This window comes from Spermophilus citellus (assembly GCF_964194105.1).
Source record: "Spermophilus citellus genome assembly, chromosome: 12".
NCBI lineage: Eukaryota > Metazoa > Chordata > Mammalia > Rodentia > Sciuridae > Spermophilus > Spermophilus citellus.
This window is the reverse complement of record NC_138198.1, coordinates 94,050,779-94,074,589: the sequence shown is the minus strand read 5'-3', so window position 1 is coordinate 94,074,589 and position 23,811 is coordinate 94,050,779. Positions and strand designations below refer to the sequence as shown.

At 39.9% G+C, this 23,811-nt stretch overlaps 1 protein-coding gene across 3 annotated transcripts; it reads left to right on the top strand.

Annotated features, from left to right (window-relative positions):
• The first annotated feature begins 899 nt into the window (after positions 1-899).
• Positions 900-17,033, top strand: INO80C (INO80 complex subunit C). 3 transcript variants are annotated; one of them, XM_081262719.1, is made up of 5 exons: positions 900-1,088; positions 9,242-9,352; positions 10,399-10,510; positions 11,473-11,540; positions 16,621-17,033. In XM_081262719.1, exons 1-5 carry the CDS (start codon positions 957-959, stop codon positions 16,750-16,752), a joined length of 555 nt encoding a protein of 184 aa, XP_081118845.1. In that variant the 5' UTR covers positions 900-956; the 3' UTR covers positions 16,753-17,033. The 3 variants fall into 3 exon arrangements, with proteins under 3 accessions (XP_081118845.1, XP_081118844.1, XP_081118846.1); XM_081262718.1 differs by having other exon boundaries at positions 900-1,112; XM_081262720.1 differs by lacking the exon at positions 900-1,088 and adding an exon at positions 1,163-1,267.
• The last annotated feature ends 6,778 nt before the right edge of the window (positions 17,034-23,811 follow it).

The window sequence follows — 23,811 nt, the reverse complement described above, 5'->3', positions numbered from 1 at the left end:
AGACTCATATGTCACTTTAGTTTCCAACTAGACACTGCATGAAGTTCACTCATTTATTATTTACTTCATTCAAACATAATTCCAATGCACCAATAACTTGTAAGTTACTGTGAACAGACAAGTTAAGACATAACTTGCCTTCTCCTCAGAAATGGCATTCTAGTTGGATCCAAAAGGACTATAACCACTCCATTATAAATCATGTAGTTTGATACCCTAAAGGTTCTGAAGTATAGAGTAGAACCAAGTAAATATCCACGAGGTGGAGCAGAGATTAGTAAATAGGCTTTAGCAGATCTGTGACCTCCCTGAAATCTGTATTAAGGAGGAATAAAGAAAAGTAAGGAAGGGTAGTATGCTCAAACAGGTCTCTAACCCTTAAAAGGTTAAGAAACACTCTAGCTTTCAAGTTCATTTGGGTACTATTGAAATACTTTTCCAGCATGGAAAGGCAGAGACCAAGGGGAAGCTAATAGCTTGGCAATCTGCCTAGTCCACTGATAATGGACTATATTGTCTTTTATTTTTGTGGTACTGAGGATTAAACTAAGGGCCTCATGCCTGCTAGGCAAGCACTCTACCACTGGCTACACCCTCAGCCCTGAACTACCTTCGTTCTTACAAACATCAAAAGTGACCAATCTTCTGACTTAGCGTGAGAAAAGGCAACACGATCATTAATTCTAAAAGCCTAGTTATTTAAAAAGATCAGATGTTCACTGGGGATTTCCAGGCACGTGCGCCAACGCCCAGGGCACCGCCTGGCTGACACCTTCCCGCCCGATCGAATAAACTGTTCCGAGCTCCGCCTTTTTGACTCAACCGAGAGAAGTCAGCGAAAGCTGTGGAATCCAGACCAGGTTTTCAAGCATCAAGACGGAAGTAATAACAAGCCGGAAGTTCCAGAGCCAGCCCCGGGAAAGGGGGAGGGGGGAGCAGGAGAAAGACTGGGTAGGATGGCGGCTCAAATTCCAATTGTGGCAGCCACTTCCACCCCCGGGATAGCCCGGAACAGCAAGAAAAGGCCAGCTAGCCCTTCCTACAACGGCAGCAGCGGAGGGGGCTACGGAGCCAGTAAAAAGAAAAAGGTATCCACCTCTGGCTTTGCGCAGGTACGCTGGCACTCTCCTACTCTGCGCGTGCGCGGGGCCGACAAGGACAGAGCGCATGCGCACGGCCGGCGGGGCGGAGCGTGTGCCCGGGTGCGTGCGCAGTGTTGGGCTGGGATGGTGCCGGCTGAAGTAAATGCTGGTTGAAGTAGATGCTGGTTGGTGGTGTAAATGAGTATTTTCCCCCCATCCCACCCCCCTAAGTTTTAACGCTTCGGGCTTTGGTTTCGGGCTTTGTATTGTGAGGCGAGTAGAGGAGATGAGTGGTTGTTACAGATTGAGGACAAGGACATCCCCATCGAGGTCACATTTCGAGCCGGGCGCATGACTTAGAACCTGAGTGTCTGAAAAGTAGCGGGTCTCCCCTTGGTTCATCCTACTACATTGGCTGAGTGTCTGAGGTGCAGAGCGCCTTGCCTACATGGCGGAACATAGAAATGCATTGATAAAGTATGGTTTCCCACATTTAGGAAATTTTTAATTTCTGCGTTATGATACCAGAGCAGAGACAGGCTGGCCTCTTGAAACATCACTTTGTTTTTTCAAACATAATATAAATGAAATCACACAGAATATTCTTTAGTGTCCCTCTAGGTTCCTTTGTAGAAAAGTCTTTTTGAGACTTTTTTGGTGTGTGAAAAAGTCTTTATGAGACTTAAGTAAATCTGACATCTTGTACAAACATTTATTGGTGGACATTTGAGTTAATATAACTGGGATTCCAGGCGTGCTGCACTTGTGCATATTCTTTATTGGAGTCTTTTCTGAGATGTATCGTGAATACTTTCTCCCAATATGCCTATTGTTTTGATATTCAGTTATGCCAGGACCAAGGAATGTAGTCAGTACATTTTGGAGGAATGATTCTTTTGACCCCCAAAGTAGCATTGGTCAACTCTCACCATAGCAAGCTTCAGAGAATGACCAAATGACTTCAGGATACTGGAAATTCCAATAGCCCAAAGAAGTGGAAATTACAATTCTGGTGGCCTTAGAACACTCACTGAAAGGAAGGGCCTCCAAAGTACTCCCTAAGGACTTTCTTTGTCTTAGCAGCACCCTCTGGAGAGGCTGGAAAGAGCAGGACATTTCCTGGCATAGTGAATTCTTTTTTTTTTTTTTTCCTTGACTCTCCTCTTCCCAGCTGGTGTTTAAAGAAATGTAGTAACCAATTACTGCTTCCACCCTCAGCATCCATTCCACGAAGAAGGAAAACAACTTGGCTTCTGTCTCTGGCAACAAGTCTTAAATTTTTGTCTTGCTCTAATTCCCTGATCCACAACCATTAGCACAGTACTTCCTTGAGAACTGCCTGGAATTTTTCTAGAGGTGCTCCTCATCTGTGTTCCTTGCTCAGCCTTTCTGTTATATTTCAGTTCAGTCAGCAAGTGTTTATGGTATTGTGTTTCTGTTATGGCCCCAGAAGTATGCTTAAAGATATTTCAAAGTATTATATCCTGTTCCCTCCCTTCCAAAAATCTCTCAGAAAAGGAGAATGGCAGATATATATTAGCTTTCCGTCGTTGCTGTTATGAATTACCACAAATTAAGTATCTTAAATAACTCATAGGGTGAGAAGGTCAACCCACAGAAAAACCACTGTCTGAGAATGGAGTGTTGGGGAGAAAAGAAAAGCTTTATTCAGTGGCCAAAAAATGAGGAAGAGGGAGTTTTGCTCACAAATCAGCTTCTGGACTCTAGCAGCGGGTTGAAGATTACAGATATGGTGAGGGAGAGACTAATAAAGGGGGGGAATATTCATGTCCTCTCTGGGACTAGGTAGTGATCATCCAGGAACTTGCATGCAACCTTCTTTCACTCATTCCATGAACTGGTGTGTCTGGGCGTGGCAGCTGGCAGGTGTCTTTAGCTTATATAGGGAGAAACTAGGCAGGTAGGTCTTGTCATATTAATCCTATATTATAGTTTGGGACAAAACATTTCTCGAATGTTTAACAGATTTACTTGTGGAGCTGATTAGAATCTGACCCAAAAGTTAATGAAACAAAGGAGATAGACATAATATGAAGATAGAGATGCCAACATTCAGTCACCCATGGGACATCTGTAGGCCCAAGTGAAGAGTTAGTGCTTTCAGCAAAAGTGGTCTTCAGTTCCCTAAAGAGAAATGTAGGCAATGTTATCATCATAACCCACATGCCAGAGATATTATCTACAACAAAGCTAGGGGAAGACTAATAATTTATACCTAGCTCTGTGACCTCCAAAATTAGTAATTTTCAAGTCAATAAATAGCAAGTGAAGCTAGAGGGTTTATTTAGGCTTTCTTTGGTAACACATTCATTAGCTCATGGTTCTGTAGATCAGAAGTTCTAATATAATATGACTGGTTGATTCTCTGCTCTGGGTATTACAAAGCTGAAATCCAAATGTTGATTGGGCTTTCTTTTCTAAAGGTCCTGGGGAAGAAAACAGTCAGCCTCATTCAGATTGTTGGCAGAATTCAGTTATTTGGAGGTAGTAGGGCTGTGGGTCCCTATCTCCTTGCTGGCAGTCAGCTGCTGCCCATATTCCTGGGCACACGGCCTCTTCCATTTCCCAACTGACTATGGAGAATCTCCCTTTATCCAGTCCTTCTCAAGCTTCAAATATCTCTAACTTCTCTTACCTCTGGATTTAGATTTAAAGGATTTATGTGATTAGGACAAGCCTACTTAGATAATATCCTTTGTTTAATATCAGCTAATTTGGGACCTTAATTGCATCTGCAAAGCTCCTTCACCACAGTAACTAGATAAGGGTTACTTCACCACAGTAACTTGAATAACTGGGAGAAGGTGCTTATACACCTGGGACCATGCTACAATTCTACCTATCACGTACATGGGGGAATATAATAATTTCTAACCTTGAGCCCAAGTTGATTATATATAACTTCCATCTTAGTATTTTACTGTGGCAGGACAGAGGAAGATGGGACTTTTGACAGTAGTAAAGGAGAGGTGGGGAGGCAAAGGGGCTTGAGATTGACTGAGGGGTGGTGGGTTTGAATGAGGAAGGCATTCCTGGCCCAAGGTTTCATCAGTGGGGAGGAGAGTGTTTTTATATAAATGACTTTCTTAAGTTAAAAGGGATTTTACAGATCTTTCAGCACCTAAATTTCCCTACATCAATAATTTTAACTATTTTTGTTTTCTTAAAAGCAAAATGTATAAAACTTCCATGAGACTTAAAATTTTACAAAAGATTTTTACTTAAGAGATTATTACAGTGTTTTTAGAGATTGTTGAAAAAAATCAATATTGTGGATTCGTGGATTTTTTTTTTAATATCATGGATTCTTAAGGCAAGTTTTACTTTCCAGAAATGTGCATATGGTTTCTAAAGTAAAATTGAATGCGTAGTTGAAATTTAAAGATGTTTGTAAATTTAAATGCTTAGAAGTTCTCAGGATTTGAAGAGAATATTTTTGGTCTAGTAGTATTTTGAGCAAAACATTTATAGATGTTTTCCTCTACATCAAACTTAAGAAATAGTTTAATAGTGCAAAAACAATTTTGTTTTATTATGCCATCAAGGTGGGTCTTTATCCAGTTCATCAGAAATTATTATTAAGTGTTTATACTTGTTAAATTTTGTAAATTGTCTTAGAATTACAATGCTGTATTTGGATTTATATTCTCAATGTAACTAATGTGGCTATTGATTAATAATGTTACGAGAGTACAGTCTTCCATTCATTCTGGTTATTATACTTTTGAAAAAGATTACTGGACTGGTGGGATGGGGAACAGATATTGTGTTAAAATAAAAGAAATAGTGATAAATAATAGTAATTAATGTTTGAGCATTTACTATGTGCTAGACACTGTTCTAAGCTCTTTCTAAGCAATGTCATTTAATTCTCAAACTAACTTTATGTGGGTTGTTATTCTCATTTTACAGATCAAAAGATTAAGGGGAAATAAATAAAAAGTAAATAATTTGCCCACTTCCACATACTAATAAGTGGTAAGAGTCAGGGTTCAAACCCAAGTAGGTTGTCCAGAGTTCACATTCTTTTTTTAATTGCCTTTCTTTATCACTCTAGGTTGGAAGATGGAATTAGATTTCTGGTCTAACAAACTCCATGAGGCAGAGAAATTATTTTGGAGAGGGTATTTCTGCCTTCTTATAGGGCATTTAAATCTTCTCAAACACCTATTCTAGTTGTTAAATTTTTCTGAGAAATTTAATTGACCTACAGATTGAGTGTTACTTAGTTGACTTTTGATTTATAATGGTTAATAAGCATTTAACAAAGCATCTTAAGTTGAGGCCGCTATTGCTGCTTCAGAAGAATAATGCAGAAGAGTGCAGATGACTAGGGGCGTAGAGATGATGATAGACTCTTTTGTAATTGGAGGCAGCCTGAGAATGCTAGACTGACTTGATTTATTCATTTAAAAAATAATCATTCTATCCCAACTTTTAAAAAGTTATGGTAATCTTAAATCATGTTACTCTTTCTAGGTGTAGTATTTGTATTTTATTTGGTGTATGACATTCTGTATCCTGTTTTTCACTTAGGATTATTTGTGAACATTTCTCTGTATTGACAGTCATCTCAGTCAGTCTAATAGACTTTTAAGATTATCTGACTTCACTGTGTCCTAAGAAATTAATTTCTCTTATTTAACTGACTTTATTGAATATTGAGGTTTTATCTTACATTTTTGCTATAGTAACTCTGCAGTTTTAGACTTATCCTTTTTAAAAAAAATCTGGGATTCTAGATGTATCTGGTATTTGCTTTTTCAATGATAAGACAAAAAGACATTTGTCTCCTTTTTTTTGTAACCACAGACAGAAAGCCCAAGTTATCCTGAAGTCTGTGTCTGAGTCATGCAGGCTGGTGTCTGGAGAGAAGAAGCTATTTATTTGGGCTCTGTAGTTGGGCAGTGATGGGCTGAGACCCTAGGCCTTGCTGACTTCAGTGTCTTAGCGACAGACATGTGCTTCTTTAATAGCAGTCCAAGTTTCTCTTCTCTGGAGTTTACATCAGCTCTTTTAGTGCTGCAAAGAGAGGACAGCCCTTAGTGTTAGGTGTTACTTCCTCTCCTCTGTTAGGGCGTTCGTGTCTCTGGACAGTCCATCTCATAAAAATCTCTTAGTGTTAATAATGTTTTCATAATATGGAAACTATACGTCATTTTAAATGTTGTTTTAATGCATCTGAGCCCCAGAGACTTGGACTTCCCTTTGGCTAAGGTGTCTCCCTCTCATCTGCTTGGCTGAGGTGAAGGGGAAGGAAGGTGAAGGTGGAGTAACATGGGGGTGGGAGTAAGGTTGAGGAGGAAAGACAAGCAGAAAACCAGGTGAACTTCCTGTGGGGATTTATCTGGTTAGAGAGTCAAGAAAGCCCCCCACTATTTTCAGAGGCAAGATCCACTCTGGAATTGTATGGCTCAGTTCTGTTCAGGTGGTTTCCTTTCTCAGCTGCTTCTTCAGTTTGACTTCTCAGGGGATTCAGGCCTGCTGAATGGAAGAGCAGAGGATAGAGCAGGCCCTCCAGGAGGAAGAGTCTGTTTGAAAAAAATCCATGCACATCATCTTCATTCCCTTCTTGACTCTCTAGCTTGGGGCTTGGAACTTAGACTGTCTTTTAGAAGCCACCCTTCTCTTACTGTCAGCTATGCACTTTTCTGATGGTATGACCTCTCCCCTGGCAGGACTTCCATCCAGACTATCTAGCCTACATTGACTTGCTGAGTGCCTGCTTTTCATAGTGGCTTCTGGGGAAGTCCCCTACCTTAATCCCACACTGTTCCCCCTGATCTGCCTTGAGACAAAGAACTAATGTCAAAAGAATCTGCATTCCTTCCCTTTCACTGAGCACTCAACACCTTTGAGCTTCCTTGCTGGGAATCAGGGGAGAAAAATAAACAGAAAGGGAGAGGTGCAGTCTTGGAGCATTTAGGGAGTAGAATAAAAGTCAGTTGCACTCCCTGAAGCTGGGGCTCTGGGAGCTGGGCATGCTCTTGTGGATGGTTCTGTAAACACTGTCCAAGGTCTTGGGGTCCTGTTTTTCTCTTTTGAATTTCCTCTTTGCTTATTTAGCAGATCAGTTTGTTTGTTTTTCTCAGATGGAAACAGTATTATATTAATAGTCATATTCTTTATGGAAATCTCAAACTATTAATAAAGTTGAAATTTGAGGTATATCTGGAAATCTTTTTCAATTCTGCCCATTTTCCCTAGACTAGACCCTAAGTCACCCCTACCTGTCTTGGGTATCCCTTCTAATATGATACCCACTGGGTAGTTCTTAGGGTTGTCTGTCTGTTTCAAGTTCTTAGGATTTTTGTTTTTCTCTTTTTCTTAAATTTAGACCACCCAGTAGGCCTGGCCTCCTGACAATGCAGGGGCATTGGCCTGTTTCCTGCTGAGTAGTCCGATGGAGCACCCTTATGAAGAGTTGGATTCCTTGGGAGAATGATCTCTTTTCTTCTAAAACTGGCAGGTTTCCTTAGACCTATTCCCATCATGTCCTTTTCAGTCAGTGCCCTGGTCTTTCTCCTTTGTCCCTGGATTACAACCTTTAAAAAGAGTGGTTTCAGTGTGAATTTCCTAAAACAAAAGATTTTGTATAATGACAGGTAAGACTGATTTGAGTGAGGATGAAGGGAGGGGCCATTCAGACAGGGGGGATGGAATACAGGTTCCAGATTCCTTGGCTGGAGCCCTAGCCCACCCAGAAACCCCGAAGAGGAATCTGGGAAGGTATTTGAGGAAAGCCTGGTCAGAGAACTGTTGTAACAGAGTGAATGCTCCTTGTTTTCTCCACTCTTCTTTCCTCTTACAGATCCCATTGAGAGGACAGGGAAGTATGCATACGAACACTTCCAGAGACGTAACTTCTCATGAAGTTAAACATGCACTTACCAAAAAACACCACCACTCCATTCCAAAGTATTTACCCAAGAGAAAGGAAAATATTACAGCAACTTTATTTGGAGTAACTTGGCACTGAAAATAAACCAAATGTTTATCAATAGGAAAATGAATAAACACTTTTTAGTACACCTATATAGTGGAATTCTCCTCTGTTGAATAGTAGTAGGCAAATACATTGAAACAAACTACTGATCCATACATATATCAACTTGTATAGGTCTCAAAAACTTTATGCTAAGCTAAAGAAGTATACGCTGTCAGACTCCATTTATATGAAGTTCTAGAACAGGTGTAAGTACTGTAGAAATCAGAGTAGTGGTTGCCCTGGGGCTGAAAGGTATTGACAAGGAAGGGACATGAGAGAACTTTGTGGGATGATGGAAGTGTTCCGTATTTTGATAGCAGTTTGAATTACACTACTATAAACATTTAGCAAGCCATGAAACATACACTTAAGATCTGTGCATTTTACTATATGTAAATTTTATCTTGTTTTTTAAAAAGTTGAATTGTAGTCTGGAAAGATTGGAAATTGCCTCTGAAATCAGATATAACCTTATTTTAGCTATTTCTAATTTGTTATCAGCTTAAAGGTTTCTTGTTTTAAAGCATATCAGCCTGCTTGTCAGAATACTGTCTGGCTGTAGCCAGCTGACCTGTGGCACTCCAGCTTCCTCTTCATTTTCCGTCCTCAGAATGCCCATGTCCTGTTGTGTCCTTATGCATGCTGGCTCCTGCGTAGGTTCTCCAATGACTAAACCCTTAAGGTGCTAAGCCTTTTTGCCTTAATATTTTAAGACACAGCTGATAAGATAAGCAGGAGTTGGGACTGTGTGGTATCATAGAAATGGTGGGGTTTTTAGAATTGGCTTGATCTGGGTTTGAATCCAAAGGTAGAGTACTGTGTGGCCTCGACTCCATCCTTCTGAGCCTAGTTTATTTTTTTTCAAAGTGGGAATGATATAGCACTTCCTTTGTAGCTGTTGTCGGAGTTAAATGAGTCAGCTTGGGTCGGATAGCCATCCTGAGCTTGGCACTAAGAGGAACTAGAAAACATGGCAGCTGCAGGTCCTACCCTCTCTCCTGCTCCCCATTAGGCAGGGTCTCCTCTGGGGCAGACGACCTGCTAGAGTGCTAGTTGCAGTTTTTCCTTGTATTTTCCCCCTTGTTGAGAGCAGAAGTGGTGAATCCTGCTAGAAGAAACTGACTTCAAACAATTCTTACTATGTTTTAAGGGTGTCAGCATGGAAGCCATGAATGAAAATAAAATGGTGTCCTCTGAGTTTAGCACAACACCAGTGGAAAAAGCTGGAAAACCTTTGCCGTTTAAGGATCCTAACTTTGTGGTAAGTTTCTAAGGCATTATATTCATTAAAAAAAAAAAAAAAAAAAAAACAATCACATGTTGGCTACTGATCATGCTGGGCCTGCAGCTTTGGTGGCTCTGGTGTCCCCATCTTCTAAGTTGCAACCTTTTCCCCATGGGCTGTTATGGGAGGGAAGGGGCAGGATAAGAAGGATCCTTCCTGTGGATCTTCTACTTTGCCAGACCCCAAGGACTTTGGTACCTTTGTGGAATTCATTAAAGGATAACATTTTGAGGGTGGGTCATTCCCATGATGATTGCTTCCCTTCCCTTTTTATTGGTCTTACATTAGTTTCAGGTAAGGCTTGAAATATTTAACTGAAAGAAGAGTGTTCCTCATTAGTTTCTTAAACAAATCTAAGTGTTGTGCTATGAAGTAGCAATGGGCACTTTTTCTTTCATTCTTGAGGGATATAATAACATATTGACTCAAAGATTTGGATTACACTATTAAGTTAATTTTTTATGAATGAGTTTTGTAAATACAGTGTTACTAGTGTCACAAATATTTTGGTAGTTTTTTTTTCATTTTATTTTGTAATCTTCATAGGACCGAAAAAAGAGAGAGATTTCCAGAAGGCTTGCCATGCCACAATTGAGGCTTACTCAAGTATTCCAGGATCACTAGTAATTTGGAAGGCAGAGACTTGCCCCCAGAAGGGAGTTTAGAGATTCAGTCATGAGATTAAATCTAACTTTGTAGTAAATTTATTTTAAGGTGATCAAGTCATGAGTGAATTCTGCAAAGTTAGACCCAATAAAAGATTTGATTTTTTGTGTGCATATAAAAACATAACCTTTTATTTCTATTCTATCACCAGTTAACTCGTAGATTTTGACAGTCCAAATTTTCATTTGTTCAAATTAAAATGAGTATACAATGAAGTACTTTTTAAAAAGGTCTCAGGGTACAAATTATTGGTGATAGAATGAAAGGTACTTAACAGTTATGATAGTATAAATGTCAGATTCTCATAGTAGTCTCTGTTGATTTTTGTTTTTTCTAACCTATGCTTTTAACTTGAGCACTCTGGCCATGGTGGTGCAGTAGCTGGCAAGAAGAACAGAACCTGGAAGAACCTGAAACAAATTCTCGCTGCTGAAAGGGCATTGCCGTGGCAACTGAATGATCCTAACTGTGAGCTGTCTAGAGTCTTCCATGTGATTATAATGCTCAGACTAGGAACTTCCTTACGACAGACCTGTGTTATTTTATTGTGTTTGCATTATTGTAGGAAATTGTTTTTAGCTTGAAAATTTTATAGTGGCATTGATCTAGGAATATTATGTGTGTATTACCTGTGAACTGTGCCTGTGTTGAACCTGTTTGTGTTGTCATGGGTTAGGGTTAGTGTCATTATTAACATTTCAGTTTGAGAGATAAGTCCTGCTATGATAATATTGATGTTTCTATTAGACAAAATTCTTATTTAAAAGTCTACTCTTAAAATTAAGAACAAGGTAGCCCAAGTATAATGCTAGATTTAGGAGATTCCAACAACCAGCTTAAAGTCCAACTCTTTTGCACTCTTAAGCCAGCATCTTTGAATGTGAATACTTTCTGCTGCATTATGTTTAAATTTATATAAAACACTGTTAGATGTTCTATTGAACTTCATTGTAAAAAGCAGGTTCATTGATCACTACACCTCCTGTCTTGCTGTATGTCTTTCATGGGGGTGACTCAGATGGATGACAAATAAGCTAGTCAGTCATCTAGGTGTGGACATGCGGAGTCTGGGTGCTCAGATCCAGTTAGTGGGTTATTTGATATTTCATCACCATCAACCCATGGAGCCTGAGATTGTGAAAGTAGCTTGTGGGCAGATGAATTTTCCAGCAATTCTGCTGGAATAGAGGGTTCCTGGTGACAAGGCAGGGCTGGATCCAACCCTGTACTTGGTCTGTAACATACTATACTATTTTTCTAAGACTCCTCTCTTATTTGCTTGGTTAATCCACATAATCCATAATCATAAAGGAAAATTTCAGGAATATTATCAAATGTTATTTACAGTGGTGGGGGGAAGGAGAGAAAGAGAGGAATGGAATTAGAATGTTTTAAGACAAGTTTAGTCATCTCTTTTTTCCCCCCCTCAGACTTTAGTATTGATGCTCCTCCATCCTTTAAACCAGCCAAGAAGTATTCTGATGTTTCGGGTCTTCTTGTGAGTATAATTATATCTCTATTTATTATAACATTAAACTGAAGAAGATTTCAGAGTAATGTCCAGACTGTGTTCAATATCCACCACCAGTGATTCTGCCTACAGCCCAGGTACTATGAATAGGTAATAGGTTTGTGCAAGGCATCCATTCTGCAATCTGGGACAGCTATGTGGGCATCCCAGAGGGAGGATTGTTCTAGAAATCAGGAGACGTGAGTTTTACTTCCTTTTTCTCGGATAGTTAACTATTTGGAACAATATGAAAGAAACAATTACCTTTTTAACTGCCAAAGTTTCAAAAACCTGCATTTTAGATGATTATACTTAAAACAAAATGTTTAGGGCTGGAGGTGTAGGTCAGTCATAGAATGATGGCCTCACATGCTTTAGACCCTGGGTTTGATCTCTAGCATTGGGAAAAAACAAAAAGTAAATGTTTCCATGGAAGCACTGTGATTTCCAAACTTAAGCACCAGACCCCCCGCTTTTTTTTCTCCAAATAAAATCATAAGAGAATCCATATATCTAAAAGGGCTAGAGTCCTTCCTAGCCATTGAGGTCTCCTGGTCCTTTTCCTCCTCCCTACCCCCATCCTGATGATCCCCTCAAGTGCTTCTAGGGAACAAAGTTTGGAAACTACAAGTGGAGCTGGAAGTAGGAATTGGGGAAGTGGGAATTGGGCAAGTTACTGAAACTCAGAAACTGAAAAGAGCCCTATTTCCTTATTTGCAGAATGTAGAGCAAGTGGGGTACTTGTAAAGACATCTTCCCCTCACCTTCTTAATCTGTTTTTCATATCTTATGAATTTGTAAGATGGGCTTTTTCTCATAACTATAGAAATAAAACTTGCTGTTTTTTAAACACCTCTCTCTTAAATCCTTATATTTTAATGAAAATGTGTGATCCCCAAATTCTATAACAAATTGACCAAATTAGTTATATACATTATAAAGAAATTGCCTCCTTCATATATCCTTTTTTGGGGGAATTGCCTTTTTATATATATCCTTCTTTATTCCTGATCATTTTCATTGTTCCGAACTCATTTTCATTTGTTTGCCATTAGTACTGTATATGCTATAGTTTGGATATAGTTTGTCCCCCAAAAGTTCATGTACTGTAAAGCTTGGTCTCCAGTGTGGCTTGAGCTCCTGCTTCCTGCCTGGTAGTCAGGAAATGGTCATGGCAGAGGGAGTTGGTATGATCCTAGATCTCATCTTATAGGCTTCTTTTTTTTTAATAGGCTTCTTTTTTTTTTCAGCCACTATAATCTTGTACTACCTCTTATCTCTTTCTCAAAAATAGCTGCTTCATATTTTTTTAACCATCTTAATAGTTGTTTGTGGCAGGAGAACTAGTCTGGCACCAGTTATTCTGTTATGGCCCAAACTGGAAATCTCTTGCTGTGTCAATTCAAGCTTTTGGAAGCCAGACCCCTTAGAATGTCAGCTTTATCCTCACCATTTTGGGCAGTTCATTTACTAGTATAATTTCACCTGTTAGGAGGCATGAGCGCTATTTTGAGAAACATTATTCCAGGTCTCTTTTTGCCATTGGTGAAGGTCTTGCTGTGTTACACAGTACTTAAAACCTCTTCCCCCACTTCTTTGTGAGAATTAAAACATTCTGGATATACAAAAAACATCAAATCATTGAAAGACAGTTCCATAGGAAAATGGGCAAAAGAATAAGAATTAGAAATTATAGTAGAAGAATGTAGATGACTAATAAGTAAGCATTTGTCTGGTAATTATAAAAAGGACTCATTCTACAGAAAGAGAATTCCTTTCTACAGGGAAGAAATTAAAGACTTTTTTTTTTTTTCCCCCTTGTACTGGAGATTGAACCCAAGGATACTTTACCATTGATCCACATCCTCAGCCCTTTTTATTTATTTTTTTATTTTGAGTCAGGGTCTCATTGAGTTGCTTAGGACCTTGCTAAGTTACTAAAGCTGGTCTGGAACTTGCAATCCTCCTTCTACCTTCCCAAGTTGTGTGCCACTATGCCTGGCAAGAAATTAAGATGTTTGATTACATATTTTGGCCCCAACATAAGGAAGTGGATATTCTCATACATTGCTGTTTTCAGGTGGGAATGTGCATTAATACAGCTTCTTGAAATGACAATTTGGCATTTCTCTTATAACATAAAGCAAATGAATAATCCAGCAATTTGCCTTCTAGGCAGTTGTCTAGAGAAATAGGTGCACAAGGAGCTTTATGCAGAAATACTTATGGAAACTGTGTTAGCAAAATGTTGGAAACAACAGAAAGCTCTATCACAGGGTATATTGTCACATTGTTCTGTGAGCTTGATGCATATCAACATACTTAAAGTTCTAGGATGCAAAACAGCATAAAATCAGCATACAGTGTGCACTTCTGTAGCATATATGCCAAAATTAGAATGATATAGAGATGATTAGCACAGCCCCTGTGCAAGGATGACATGCAAATTCACAAAGTGTTCCATTTTTTAAATTCTTATTTTTTACTATGCCAAGTTTAGTTTTTCTTCCATAGGATTTCATACAAAACAGGAATAAGCAAATTATGGCCTACATGGCAGATTTATTTATTTTCTATTTTACTGTGGCCCATGAGTATCTTTGTTGTTATTGGTTATAATTTCTTTGTAGTTGTTGTGTGGTTCTTAGTATTCATGTGACTTAAACTGTGTCTTTAAGTAGCATTATACCATTTTATATATAAGAACCTTGTAGGGGTATACTTGTGTTTATTTCTTTCCAGTACCATGCTTGTTGTGTACTTTACTCCTACATGTTATAAACCCCACAAAAACTTGTTATTATCTTGCTCCAAGTGGTCAACACATTTTTAAAGAATTTGAAAATAAGAAAAAATAAATCTTTACTCATCCACAAAAATAACACATTCACAAAAAAATACATGTTGACTAATTTCTCTGTTGTTTATGTGTTAAGGGTATAAATAAAAACTTCTGGAAGAGTGCCCACACCTAGCGGTGGTTTCCTCAGGGGAAAGCAAGGACTTGTGGGTGGAAGGCAATGGTAAAGGGAGACTTTAGTCTTACTTGTACTGTTTTATTATTTTTTCCCAAAGGAGAACATGGTTCACTTATTATTTGTATAATTTAAAGTTACATAATTAAAAACTAAAGCCTAACTCATATTTACAGTGACACACCTGTCCTCAGCCAGCCACGACTGTTTCCTTTGCACTTGGGCATGGCAAGAAGACATGTGGAGGTCACTTCTGTGTTTAACCCTCATTACAAAGCTATGGAAAATGTTAAGACTCTGGGTGAGATGGGGAAGCTGTGAGCACTGCCTGTAACTCTTTGCTTGTCACCCTGCAGCAAGGGGGACTAAAGCTGATTGCCATTTAGGAACATGACCTCTGTTTGTTGCATCCAGACTCAAGGGACAGGATGCAGAGGCAGGTAGACTGTGGAGATGACCTTCCTCACTTGTTCATCTCTGGGGTATTACTTGGCATCCTTCCTTGAGTTCAAAATGCAGGATGCTGGCTCCTGGGTCAGGCCCATACTGTTCCAGTTTTTGTTGGTGCCATAGGATCTCTGTATCCCACATTGTTTCTTCAGCAGCCTTGTTGGCAGTAAGGTCTGAACTTGGGTAGCTTAACTAACACAGATTGGTGTAAGGAGAGAGGCATCCATGCAGTGGAGCCAAACTGAAGCCAGCTCATATATGGAGGCCAGGTGGTCCTCACCAGATGACATGCCTGCACCCTTCTCAGAGCTTCAGATAGTCTTCCCCTGTCAGATAGTTAATCTAACTGCCTCAGGGCCATGAGCCCTCGAAAGAGACTTGTCACTGTTTTTCTAATTAAGTTTTCCCTTATAGTACTATCATTAAAGGAAATGTAGTACAGAAAGGCACTATTTAGATCAAGCAAGAGGATCAAAGTTTTATTTTATATAGAGCTTTAATTAATCTTTACTTTTTGGGAATACATCCCACTTTCCTGACACACAGCAGCTAAATACTGTAGGGAGATGCCAGGTGGCGGGAATGAGAACATGAGAAACCTATGACTCAGTTCCTTTCGGCTTGTTGCCTCTTCTCTGAAGTCTTCCCCCTCATCAAGCCACAAAATTACTAAGAGTCTAGGTCCATACACACATGACAGCAGTGGAGCAGACAGTCCACCCTTGAATAATTGGACATTATCTGTCTAGACTTTAATGCCATCTTTTATAATTTTTTAAATGGAACTTAAAATTACTCATATTTTTTAAAATAAAATCTATAGAAGCCATGCTCTTTGAGATATATAGTAAGCAAATTATTTTGTCTGCTTTGCACATGGGAAAAATAGACTGAAAGAGAATTTTGATGTGTCTAGGAAACAAGTACTCTTTTCTTTTGTGATGGTCCTGATTGTCTGTTTCTTTGTCATTCATTCATTCATTCAGTCATTCAGTATATAACCACTGATGGCTCCCTGTGCTCTCTGCATTGCACAGGAACTGGTCTACAATGATAAGCCAGCCAGCTACTTCTACCTTGTGGAGCCTCACAGCCTAAACCTTAATCAGAGAGTATGTAAATAGTAGACTTCAAAGCAGCAGAGATAAGCATTGCTCAGGAGAGCTCCACAGTGCTATGAATATGACCCTCTGCAGAGGCACTGATAAACCTTCCTTGAAGCTGTGACTCACCTTCAAGTGGCAGGAGGGGTGTGGGTCCAGAAAGCATGGGAGCAGCACCTGCCTTGAGGAGCACAGACCTGGGGCACTTACTGGAAGGGAGTGGGTGTTGGAAGGCAGGGATTGATGACCATCATGAATTCAGTTTTGGAACGGTTGCTTGCAACCCTTGAGGGACCAAGAAGAAGGGTCCTAGAATTGGATGTGGTTGTTCTTTCTGTCTGTTCCCTGAAGTGTTTCTCAAGTCTGAGGAGATTAATGAGTCTTTGCCAAAGTGAGCAATTTAGTGTTCTTGGTGACAGTAAAACATAATGAAGATATATTTCGCTTTTTGTAAAGTAGAAAAAATGTTAAAACTTGTGCTTGAACTTGAAACACCACAACCAAAAACTTTGTCCTTCACTGTGCCCATATCTCACGCAGGCTAACTACACAGACCCCCAGAGCAAGCTTCGGTTCAGTACTATTGAAGAATTTTCCTATATTAGGAGGCTGCCATCTGATGTCATCACTGGATACCTGGCTCTAAGGAAGGCCACAAGCATTGTTCCCTGAGCCTGAGCAGTGGAGATGAAGTGGGAACTGTTTCAAAGGCAGACTTTGGGCTCGTGATTTTGTTTCATGGAAACAAACTCATTCTGCTGTCAATCTCAAAATGTCAATGCTGTGCCTTGGAAAGAATGTTTGGCTTTAATTTAAGGGTTTTTAAAATTTTTTTATTTCTCTGTTTTCCCTCCAAGTGTGATATTTCCTGTTGAATTAAATTATATTTCAGTTGTTGCCTCAAGTAAAATTGTTTGACAAGAAAATACAATAAAATTGTGCTTTTAATTTAACCCAAGTAAGTTCCATATTTTTATTTCTTAAGCTGTGAACTCTTGTCTAACATTTAAAGACTCTGCAGTGAATCCACAACAGATCTGAATTATTCTTGATCCTAGTGACTCTTTTTAGAGCATGTTACCCTTTCTCTTGGATTAGAATGATCGGAAGATTGGAAGAAGTCTAAAATTTGGAATGAAGAAGAAAGAGCTGTGTGCCCCATCCTATCACACTGGACCAGTCCTTTGCCCTGTGTCTCAGCCTTTCCTTGTCCCTGGACACATGGGAACCAACACTGATGTTCCCTGTCTAAGAATAATCTTGTCTTGGTGGAGGATGCTGCCCCTTGGGCTGCAGCCTGCTCCAGGAAGTTGGCATGTGCTTCCCTGTTCTACAAGGAGAGGAAACATTTCCTTGGACCAGGAAAAGGAGTCTGGAGACATGCCTGGCTTTGCTGAGCCCTGTTGCCAGTTGTCATGTTTCTGTAGGATAGGTGGTAGTACCAGGCCTTGGATCTTCTGGGCCAGGGCCACCTCTACTTTATAGAGGATTGGACACCCAGATGCCCTTTCTGGGGACAGCCCCTCCTACAACCCACCCCAGGCATAGAGAAAAGAAAAAACAAAGCCTCATCAGCTGGGAGTGCAACCTGCTAGCTGGTAGCAACTACCTAAAACTTGAGTTTTCTCCTGCCAGGTACAGTAGCCCCAATGTCCTTCGGTACCTTCTCACTAGTGGTAACAGAGAAGGGGTGTTGTGTAGCATCCCCTTCCCCATAACAAGGGACCTATGGTGACTAGGAAAGGAGGGAGCTTTCCTCAGCCCATGGTCACCAAGCATTTGAGCCTCTGGTGCCAGGGTTCTCAAACCACAGCCACATCAGAGTCACCTGAGGGCTTTATAATAAGAGATGTTGTGAGGTATGCTCTGATGGTGAAATTGAGGTGTCTGAAAAGTCAGAGGCTTCTGCCTGGCTCCTACACTGGCCTTCACACTTCCTGCCTTCAGGAAACACCCCAGCTTCCTTTTCAATGGAGTACAGTTAGTCAAGGACACTTCCTGCTTCTGCTTCCATTTTCTATTATGTAGAGTAAACTTGGGGTCAGTCCATGTCTTCCTCGAAGACCCTCTCACCAAATGGGCATTTCCATTCAATACTGATGCTAGATGCTGCCTCAGTCCTACCTATTCAGGCTCTATGGGTTGTGAGGGACTAAAGAGAGAAGCCCTGCCCTGCACATGTCCTCTGAGATGTGCAGACTGTTGCTTCCATGGGCCTCAATGTTTCTGGATGTGTATTCCATGAACCCTCTGAGTCAAGTGGGGGACTGCTAAAATGCAGTCTCCTGATTCACATTTGAAACCCTTCTGGCAGACTCAGGGAGTGAGGCTCAGAAATCTGCATTTAAAAAGTGTGGTTATAATACACACAGGAGTTTGAGAATCACTACCTTCCACAGGCAGAACGCAAGATTGTGTACTGGACAATTTGGTCCTATCTTTCCTGTTCCTCTGCTAGGTTTTCCCCATGGGCCTCTGTGCTGAAGAGCTGTGAGTTCCAAAGTTCAGGTCATTTCTCACCCCAATCTCCAGAAGTTCAAGCTGAGCCAAACCAAGCATCAAACTCTGAATATTTTCAATGAGTCCTATAGGTTTAGAATGGGCAGGTAATCAATCCAGTGCTGAAATAGCCCTTGCCATCCATGTGGTGGCCCAGCCCTGGCTATGTGTAAGAATCGTTTGTGTGTGACTCACTTTCTCCATTTCTTTTTCTATATTTTTAATTTTGTTCTAAAGCAGGAACTAGAACCAAATAAAATTAAAGCATTGTTTTGGTTTGATTGGTTTAATATTCTTCAAAGAGCTGAGGATGACTCACAGACTGTGCCCCTTTTATTAGTAATTAAACTGAAAGATCATATCAGCTCATAATAGCTGATTAAATACCAAGGCTATACCTCACTGAACAATACTCCTAAATTTAAACTGATATTGTTTAATATTGCTCTCAGATAATTTTAATATTTGATGTTTCAGGGTAGTTATAGCAAAGTAGCATTAAGTACAGCCATTTTAGTTTGTTATTTTCATTTTTGTTGGAAAGGGGTTTTCACTTTGAGTAGAAGAGAACACAAGATAAATAATGTGATATCTATGGATTTTATTGCATTGACAATGCTTCTGTAGCTTTCATGTTCCATTTTTGTGAATTTAAAAAATTATTTGTTTTACTCTTAACTAAGTAATCCATGTATGTTCTAGAAAATTTAGGAAGTACAGATAAATAAAATGAAAAAATTCAGAAACTATGCACAATCCCCCACCTTGTAAGAAACTACTCTTAACATTTTAGTGTACATCTTTCCAAACATTTTACCCATGTACATTTATGCATGCATTTAAAAAGAATATAAACCTTAATATATTAAAAAAAAAAGAATCCAGCTATGCGGATGGGGAGGGGGAATGGTGAGGGACATCTTAAAATACCCAGAGAGATTTTGAGGTTTGTTTTAAAAACTAGATTTATTAAAGTATAATTTAAACAGTATAAATTGCTAATTTTAAGTTACTATGCAGTGAGTTTTTTTAAATATTTATTTATTTTTTCTTAGTTCTCGGCGGACACAACATCCCTGTTTGTATGTGGTGCTGAGGATCGAACCCGGGCTGCACGCATGCCAGGCGAGCGCGCCACCGCTTGAGCCACATCCCCAGCCCACTATGCAGTGAGTTTTGACAAATGAATACCATCAAGTCTCCCTCAAAATCAACATATGGAAATTTTCATTCACCTCAAAATGTAGGAGCTTTTTTCTAAATCATTCATATTGTAATGAAATATAAATGGAGGAGTTATATATTTCCAAGTTTTCCTCATGCTCATATCTAATTTATAATTAACTAAATTCCTGGCCTTAAGAAATTAAAAAGCTCATATTCTGATTCAACTGGGCTGAGCAGGGTCTAGGCATAGTATTTTTAAAACTCTTCAGATGATTTAAATATGCAGCCCCTTTTGAGAATTTTTGTTAGAAATACAAAGAAAATATCTCACATGGGATATGTTTTCTTATTCCCAGATCAACCTTCTGTCTCAGGACCATGGACAATCTGGAAGGGGGTTCAGGGTGTGTGTGTGTGTGTGTATGTATTTTTCATTATATTAATGGAATACCTGAGGCAGGCTAACTTTATAAAGAAAAGATATATTTAGATCACAGCTCTGGAGATCGAAGGGCATGGTGCCTGAACATGTGTGAGAAGAGGGATCGCATCGAAAACCAGGAAGTCAGAGAGAGACTGGGGTGGTTCATTTCCTTCAGGGGGCACACCGGAAGACCTAAGGACCTCCCACTTAGAGACCTCACCTCTTAAAGGTCCCACCAACATTGCCACACTGAGGACCAAGTTCCCAACACATGAACCTTTGGGGGACAAAAACATAGAAATCATGGCAGTGTGTATTTAGGATTCCTATTTATAGCATCCCACACTGGAGTTGGAAATCTGAATGTCACTGCAGACTCTTTCTTCCTGTCTTTTCCCCCTACATTCAGTTTCTTCCTCCTCAGTTCTCACACTGTCCCCCTCCTCTTCTACTTGGCCATCCTCCAGCCTTACTTCAGGAGTACCCTACCTCGGGCTTGCACACTTTCAATGTCCTCCTAACTCCTCTTTCCTGGATGCTGACTCCTCCCTTCTGCTCTCTACTTTGCTGTCAGAGGGGTTTTGAATGACTTTGCCCATCAAGACCTGTCCACGAGTGACTTGTCTCTGATACCTGGTCAATTCTGGCATTGGCCTCTAGGGCCCAAAGGATAAACACAGCCCTTAAGGAAAAACAACAATGAGCTGGATTTGAGAAATCAGATTTTCTTTTTGAAACCACACTGAGATACAATCTAATCTAACTGGAGTTTGAAAATATCTGATGCATGTTTTCACAGTAAGATGAGAACAATCTAGGCATATTTTAGGACTATGTGTAATGTTGGAGATGTGCTTTCCAGAACTGTGGGTAGCACTCATGGGTGAAGGAGACCTATTTGTCCTACCTCCCAAGTTAAAGCATGCATCCATCCAGATTTGGTATGTGTTTTGAAATTGATTTGGCACCTGATGGAGGGCTAAAAGTGTTTACAATGAGAAATCTCTATTTTATGAACTCATGGCTCTTTGGAGGAGATATCAGACACCTGATGCTGTTTCCAGAGCTTTATCTGTAAGTTGGAAGTGTTTGTTGAACTAAGTAAATGTAAAGGAAAGAAGCAGATATTGGCCCCTCACCGAACAGGACAGACACTTTGCGGAGAGATTGCAAATTATGTCCTCTTACAAATGTGTGGAATAAACAAGTGTTATTTACAATGTTAAAAGGAAAGGTTCATATTCTTAGAGACGCATGTTGAAATATTTATGGGTGGAATGATATGATTTCTGGAATCTGTTTTAGGATGATGTGGGAGGAAGGAAGTGGATAGGAGTAGTGTTGAAACAAGATTGACCATGGGTCAGTTATTGTTAAAGCTAAGTGCTAAGTACATGGAGGTTTATTCTACTTTTGTTTGTGTTTGAATTTCTCTGTAGTAAAAAAAATAAAAACAATTTTAAAGAATATGATGTTCTCATTCCTAAATATCGTGATGAAATTGATGATCTATCTGCATTTACTTGAATTGGCTTGTGGATGCTGAAAGTTTGAGAAATGCTGCCTGAATGATGAGATGTTGAATAGAGAAAACACTCAATGCCTAAAGCAACTCACAAAGAAGAGATTAGGAGAAAAGAATAAGGTAGATGACCCTGTCCTTTACATGTTCTTAATAGAAATCTTTGTTGGATGTTCAGTTGTTCTGGAGGATGGTCAGAGTACTTAGGAGCATCTTCTGAGAAGTAAGTGAGCATGAGAATAAGGAGACCAAAGATATCAGCGTTGAGTGTCTCATGGGATATAAATAAATCATGCTAAAGAGGGTTTGGGACACACTGTAATGACAATAGTTTGAGAAAATACCTGTTACTCAAATTCCAATAGATTCTACACATAGAGAAGATTGGTAATGAGAAGGCACACATGCTTAGGCTATAGTTTCTCTACAAAACCTTCCAGACAGCCAAGCAAAGAGTTTGGGGGAATTGTACAAATGTATATTTTTGAAGCATTATTTTCAAGGTCTGGTATGGCTTTGAAGAGACTTTTTTTTTTTTTTTTTTTTTTAAGACCAGAAATTCTCATCTTTATCTCTAGTTAACAATTTCCTCCACAGTTGTTATGAGGGGAACTATCAGTCAGCAAGGCCTTGGCTGGATCCCCATGAAAGGCCCTTGCAGTTCCATACTGCAGACCCCTAGGCCATGCCCTCCTGCTTTCACCTGGAAACACAGGGAAGGGAATTAGATCATCAAAGTACTAAAGCGCATAATTAACTGTTGGGATTTAAGAAATTGCTATCACTAAATTTCAACTGGGTTTATGCTTTTCAGCTCTTATATTAAGGAACTTCACTGAAAGAGGTGAAACAGGCCTTCAAAAATAAAAATGCCTATTATGTCTTTGCAGACTCACCCCCTAGAATCTCCCGCTTCCCTGCAGGGTAAGCTTTCTGGTTCAGCACCCAGATATGGAGGAGCCTGATCACCTGGGTTTGACTGTCACTTTTACATTGGAATAACTCTGTAGTTTTGGAAGTTACTAGCTTACTCTTGAATTCTTACGTTTTCTTATGTGTAAGATGAGCATAATGGTGTCCACCCCACATGATGTGTCAGGATCAAATGGGAAAATGTCAGCTGAGCATCAAATTCAGTCCTTTGCCGGATAGATGGTGATCAGCCACCTCCCCTGGTCTGGGCATTACAAAGGCAGATCTCTTCCTGACTTGCACCTTCTGACTTGTCTCTTCATTTCTTGGACTTATAACTCTTCGATCCAAATTTGTGGCCCACTCTGGTAACTGAACTACATCCTGTGATAGAAAATAAAGAGGAGCATGTGACAATACCTATCAATTATTTTCCTTATCTTTTTCATGGATTATCTTGGACACTTACTCCATCCTTTATTCTGTGCATTTTAATAAGCCAGCTCAAAAATTTTATGGGACAAGGGAAAGAATAAATAACCAGCTAAAAATATAAGTAAATGATCTGTGATTGAGGCTTGGAGGGGAGAGAAGGTGAGGGGGTCTTAGGGTGGACACTGATGGATGAGCTCCTACAGAATAAAGATGACAGAGGAGGAACCAATAGAAACCACTTGCTGGACTTCTTGAAAATCATTGCTTTATACCTTCTTTGGTATTCATTGTATATATACCACTGTTTGTTTCCCATGTGAACACAAGCTGTAAAACGCTAAAGACAAAAACAGGGCTCATTGCTCACTTCTTTTGGAGACAGGGTTGGGTGGGGAAAATGGGGGTCCTTCTTCCCAGCGCAAACACAGGAAACTTGGATCCACCTGGGTTTCTTCCATGACTGAGTGGCCTCTGTCCTTCTGTTCCAATTGCAGACAAAGGCTTTCCTGGGAAGAGTCAGTGTTTTCCTGGCCTACAGGATGCTGACTGATGACAGGTGTGCGGTGTGCACCGATGATACCACTTTCCTCTGCTTGGGGTCAGGAAGATGAGTCATATCCACCAGCCCTGGTGACATGGAACTTTGGATCTTTCCAGCATGAATGCAGGAGGGCATGGCCGGGGGTCTGCAGTGTGGAATGTAACAAGGGCTTTTTTTGCAGAGATCTAGCCAAGGCCTTGCTGGCTGATAGCTTTCCTCATAATAAACAGA